Consider the following 5,981-nt stretch of genomic DNA (forward strand, 5'->3'; position numbering starts at 1 on the left):
CAATCAGCAGCATGTTATCAAAGCTCAGCACTCTGACACTGCAGTCATTATATCTGCAAACACCAAGACATTATGGCAGGAGGAAACAATCCTTTTATTGAAAGCAAGGACGACTCATTGTGACAGGTGAATGTTTTACTCCCAGGATGAACCCCATATACATAACCATTTTTATGCAGTTTTCATGTTCCATTTACACAATTTGCTGGCTTAAAAGGCTTTAACAGTCAATCCAGGGTTCAAGTATTAAGCTGCAGAACAGAAGAAAATTAAATTGTGTTGTTGAAGTCAGGTAGATAAACAACACCTCCTGATTGTGATGGTGCCATTGTGTGCCTCAGGATGAAGAGGAGAGAGAAAACATTCACCTGGTGTCATATTCCAAATATTCGCTGAGATTCATGGATAAATGGATGAAAGAACAGAGAGGTCTATTGTGTAATATTTTAATATCATAAAGTCAAATTTATTCAAACCAGGAAAAAAGGAAAGTGGGGTTTATGTCTTGTGTGGAGTTCTGCCTTACTGAATTTGTGTTTATTATTCTGACAAGGTATGAAAATAAAAGATATAAATACAGAGACAACAGTAAATGTGTATCTCTTCTTTTGCAAGCAAACTGTCACAATATTATGCTCATTAAAAAGCTTTCTGAAACTAATAGCTCAGTGAAACACCACACTTAATGGCTTGAGATAAATATCTTGCAAGAGAGCTGTTTAAGCCACTGTAAAAACAAACCTCTTAAACAGCAGAAGCACAAACACCAAGCAAACAACAGAGAACCTGTGTTCCCTGAAGTCACTTTGCAGACTTGCACTGACTCCAGGAAGAACTGGATCAAAATAAAAGCTTTCACTTTGTTTATATTTCCTCTGGGGCTGAATCTTCCTTTATTTTCTTGCTACACCCAGCCAAAGATGGACTCCTCCTACAGAAAAAAATAGTGATAGAAGTGAATTGGGGTACATTCCCATTAATATAAAAAGAAAAATCTCTATATCAAGTGGGACAAATAAAGACTGTTCAAATTCTTCAGATTGTACTTCAGCCCATCAGGGAAGGATTTATCACAAGAAGGTGGTAAAATCCACCTCCCTTTGCCTTGGCAAAGCATAGAGCCCTCCCTGTGAGGATGGAGCTGCTCTGGTCCCCAAATCACTGAAATCTTGAAAAAAAATTGAGCTCAGTGTCAGTAATACTTCAGAATGCAACTGGGATTTATTACAATAACACTAAGCAAGATCAGTGCATGTTTTTAATATTATTAATTTGCTTATTTTAGGGTTTTTTTTGGCCTTTGATGGACTGTGTACATACCCTGTCCAGGTATGCCCCATTCTGTGACCTCTGGATCCTGTCAGAGCCTGCAGAGAACATCAGGTGGAGGAAAATCATCATTTGCAGTCACAGAATGGAATTTAATCTTAATTGCAATATTCCAAGGAGTAAATGGGTAATGTTAAAATTCAAGTAGACTTTTGTTCTCTCAAAAACCCCTATTTATAGAGGCAATAAAATGCAGCATTAATTTTCTAGATTTATTAATCCAGGGGAAAAAAAATAAGATCAGAATGAACCCAGTTTATTCAGATTTGTTGATCCCTATCTAAATATCTTCTACAATTATTCCATTTGCTTCTTGATTAATGAAAATTTCAGATCAATAGGAGACTTATCTCCTAGATTTGATGTTGTGCAAAATCTGCTAATTAGAAAGAAGGTATTAGAACTGATGGTTTTCACTGAAATAGGACTTAATAGGAGGTTCTCAGTTAAAAAGCTCCTGAGAAAGGAGGAAAATTACAATTAAGGACAGAGTAAGAGGGGAGCAGAAGGGATTGGTTGGTTGGTGAGGTTTTTTAAGTCACTGGAAATGATATATAAAGAAAAGGCTCTTTCTCTAAAAGAAATGAGTGGCTGAAAAGGGGCAGGCCCTGTCCATAAATCCAAGGTGAAACAGCACATGGTGATCCATAACAAACAGAAAAGCAGCCTTTATGGTAAGAGGGCAAATCCACCCAGGAAATCATGTATAAGCAAGATTTTAGGTTTTATTTCTTACAATAGCTTGAAATCTAATAAACTGTTAAAGATTTCTTCTCTTTTCTTGACATTTGTTCTTATTTTTCTTGAAATCAAGCAAACATAAATCCAGGAAGGCTTTTTCTAAAAAAAAAGAAATTCACTCTCCTACACATCCATGGATCTTACACATGGATATATGTCCAATATATACATTAACAGCGTTGCACAAGCACTTCTGCAATGATCTCAGCTCACATGGAACAGTTTCCATGGGAGGAGAGATTTATTAGATTGGAACTTCTTAGCTCAGAAATATGACAGAGGCCAGTGGAACCTTGAATATGAATAGCACATAATGAATAATTAATATCATAACTCTAGAATTAATCAGGAATTGGGTTTCAAGCCAACAGAAGAACTGTTTTTGCACACAATGCAGAATATTTGCACAAGAATTGCAGAAGAAGTTGTCTGAAGCATATTTCAGTGGAATTTCTTCTCCTATTCAATAACATCCACTGGGGTAGAGATTTCTGTTCTGAACCAGAATTGCACTTCTTTTGTTCTCATGAATAAGATTTTTGAGGGAGTATTTTCTTGTCATGTGTGTGGAAATCTAATCCAACACTTCACAAAATAAGACACTGGCAGGAATGGTCCTGCATTTTGGGATACACCCCAACATGCCCCCACGTGGAAAACTTCCATCAGCACCAATGCAAGGGAAGGAAAAGTGCTGTGGGTGAAAGCAGCATTTTTTTAACTTGCCTGGTGGCTCTTCATGGATTAGTATATTCTTTTTCCTAATAATTCATCCAGCTGTGAGGCCAGAAATTCCAATTCCATTTGTAAGCATACACTGTATTATCTTAAATTGTGCAGCAGCTACAATGCCTCTAATTGAAATTGGCTGAATGCAGAGCACCAGTTTTAATTCCCAAGTCATTTCCTAGTAATGAAAGAGCTGCATTCAGGGCACAGAGTGAGAACATGTTCGATGGTTTTGTTAAATTGTGTTACAGCAACCTTTGGGGAGCATCTAATTTATTTATTGTATGTATGAAATCAACCACTATTTTCCTATGTGGAGAAATAAATTATTATTCATACAACTGCTGCCTTGGACCCATCTGTGAATAAGTTTAATTACATATTTCACATGTTCAGAAAAACTTGCAGGTGTTTTATGTGCATGTCTTTAATGTCAGGCTGCAGCAAACACTTCCACCATCCTTCCTCCAAATTAACACGTACAAAACCCTCCGTGAAACAAAAGGGACTTTTCAAAAAAATCTGGGAGTGCCTAAAGCATGGAATGAATTACATTTGTGAGTTGTAAAGCCTACTACTCAAAACAGACAGCTGAATGGACCTTAAACCTTGGGGTCTCCACTTGTATTAATAATTTGTTTTCTCTAGTAAAATAAAACATTATCAGTTCATTTCCCACCTTCCTCATCAAACTGGCTGCAGGTCAACAGTCGACTTCTGAACCTTTCATTTTCCTCAAGCATTTTTGAAATCACTTTCCAGACCTTGTGCCAGACTTTGGACTGAAAGATAAAATGTGAAGCATACAAAAAGTTTGCATTAAAACATCTATGGGGCAGAATTTCGAATTCTCCACAATGACTATGAAGTCCAGCTGGGTTGTTTTTTTTTTTTTTTATTCAGGACTAGGAAAGAAGGGAAGAAGGGATATAAATGTGGGATATATGGAAGAATCACCTCTGTTTAAAAGCCAGAAACATAAATTCCTCCGTGATTTTTCACATGAGATCTCCACCTCCTTTCTTGCCTAGAACTCTTGTGTTTATCCGGGACTTGAGAAGTGCCCTTCTAGATAAGCAAAGCTCATGAAAATGTGTGTAGAGCTGTTAAACTCTCTTCAAAGTCATCCAAAATGGGGGGGGAAAAAAAATAAAAAAAAAAATTGTGCAGTTTTCCAGGAGCAAAAAGTTTCCCACGTGGTCCCCCAGCAGCAGCATAATTGAGGCCCCGAACTCAGATTCCTGAACAGCCTTGCCTACTTCACATCAACACTCCTGCCTATTTCATATCAAATCCATATCATTTTGTTTTATAGATGTTGAAAACCTTCATTTTAGAGGCATAAAGCTCTGCCTGTAGTGGGCACGTTTCAAACTTGTGCATTGAAAAGATTAAATTGGAATTGTGGACAAAAGCATTCAGGCAGAGGTGGCCTAACAAATAGAATAATATACTAACAAATAGAAATGGCTGTTGACATGCTGATGTTTGGACTTTTGCTGGACCTCATCTGAGAAACTTGTTTAAATCTAAAGATAATTCCTTTCTCAAGGACATTTATTGCTAAAACCTTCTATATATTCCTCATTGTTTCTGAAGACTATTCAATGCACGAGGAGAGCCATATTCCAGGATGTTATTAGCTGTTCCTCTGCAGTTGGTAGCATTTTGCTGTTTTTAAATCAACTATCTATGACACGACTCTTTTCTAGTCCAGCTGATTACTTGTACTTCACACATTACAGAATCTCGTAATGAGTTACTGCTTAACAAATGTCCCTCTTAAAATTTCAAGCATTTGTCAAACTACTGAACAGGAACAGAAACACATTTGTGAAGCAGAAAGTAATTCTGCGTTGCTCCAAGGATGGTGTTAATAGCTCGGGTTCCTGCCTTCGCTTATTTGTAACCCGTGGGATTTCTTTGTTTAAAACATGAGAGGAAGAGGTGCTGCAGAGCTTTTTCCTGCTGGGTTTCACCCCCAAGGTGTGCTGCACCCTGGCCCCAATCCAGCAAAACATTTCAGTACAGGCTTTAAGTCAACAGCATATTCTCATTTTTCAAGGTAGGCACACACTTAAGTGCTTTATTGAATAAGAGCCAGAATTATAAAGCCTCCAGGGAGGGAAGATAATACCATTTTTTCTTTTCTGTAAGTAAGGTTTTCAGTAACAGGCTACCAATTCCATCTTTTAATCTCCCTCATGCTCTCACACACAGAGAACAAGCAGCTTTCTCAAATGCCAAGGCAGCTAATTGAGCTGCCACACTTGATACCTTTTTCTTCTTTCGCTTAATGACTTTATCAACGTTTCTTGAAGGGTTGGGAAAGTCAAAGGTGTCAGCCTTAGCCTCTCGAGGGTCACCTAGAAAGAGTTTAGAAAGCATTTTTTGAGAATTTACAATACGTTCCTAAGGAAGATGTTGATCACTGGCACAGGTTGCCCAGAGAAGCTGTGGCTGCCCCATCCCTGGAAATGTCCAAGACAAAGTTGGATGGAGTTCTGAGCAGCTTGGTCCAGTGGGAGGTGTCCCTAGGAAGGGTGTGGAACTGGATGATTTTTAAGGTCCTTCCCAACCCAAACTACTCCATGATTCCAGTGGGATCCTAATTTCTGGTCACCTTACAGGGTATCAATCCTTATAACCTGCAGCTTGTCCCCTCCTACCATGGGGCAAGTGGGTATCTCTCAAATGCCACAAAACAGATTTCAAAACTGCACAGCACCCACACGTTAGACAACAGGCTTCCGGGAGCTTTTAATTCCCTCTCTTTCCCAGAACTGGACACAGCAATCGACGTGTGACCTCACCAGTGCCCAGAGCAAGAATCACCCCCGGGTTTTGCTGGCCCCGCTGTTCCCGGTACAGACAAGACAACACTCGAGCCACCTCCAGCCCTCGGAGAGCCCGGCACAAGGGGCTGTCCCGGGGTCTCACGCACCGCTGCTGGGCCGGTTGCCGCCTCTCCCCTCGCCGCCGCTCCCCGCTCGCCCGGAGCTGGGCCCGGCCCGCGGCTCCGGGGCGGCCCCCGGGGGGCTCTGCCCGGGGCTCTGCCGGCAGCCCCGGCCCAGGCGGATCACGGTGCCGCAGCGGTGCGAGCCGAACCTGTTCACGTACACGAGCGGCACGGGCGGGCGGGCGCGGCGGCCGCGCTCCGTGTGCGGCGGGGCCGCGGGCAT

At 40.8% G+C, this 5,981-nt stretch overlaps 1 protein-coding gene across 1 annotated transcript; it reads right to left on the reverse strand.

Annotated features, from left to right (window-relative positions):
- Positions 1-904: 904 nt before the first annotated feature.
- On the reverse strand, positions 905-5,981 carry CUNH5orf47 (chromosome unknown C5orf47 homolog). Its single transcript, XM_066196811.1, has 5 exons — positions 5,744-5,981; positions 5,077-5,165; positions 3,479-3,581; positions 1,321-1,367; positions 905-931 (listed from the first exon to the last, which is right to left on the reverse strand). The coding sequence occupies exons 1-5, from the start codon at positions 5,979-5,981 to the stop codon at positions 905-907; spliced, it is 504 nt and encodes a 167-aa protein (XP_066052908.1).

The sequence above is a fragment of the Chamaea fasciata genome, unplaced genomic scaffold (assembly GCF_029207755.1).
Source record: "Chamaea fasciata isolate MVZ Bird 193981 ecotype frontalis unplaced genomic scaffold, bChaFas1.0.hap1 SCAF_15, whole genome shotgun sequence".
NCBI classification, from domain to species: domain Eukaryota; kingdom Metazoa; phylum Chordata; class Aves; order Passeriformes; family Sylviidae; genus Chamaea; species Chamaea fasciata.

Excerpts from the sequence above, each read along its gene's own strand:
- CUNH5orf47 (XM_066196811.1), bottom strand. The coding sequence starts at position 5,981 with ATGCCCGCGGCCCCGCCGCACACGGAGCGCGGCCGCCGCGCCCGCCCG. Across the intron at positions 1,368-3,478 it reads CAGCCAGTTTGATGAGGAAG|GCTCTGACAGGATCCAGAGG; the intron begins GTGGGAAATGAA and ends TGTTCTCTGCAG. Across the intron at positions 932-1,320 it reads ATGGGGCATACCTGGACAGG|GAGGAGTCCATCTTTGGCTG; the intron begins GTATGTACACAG and ends TTTTTTCTGTAG.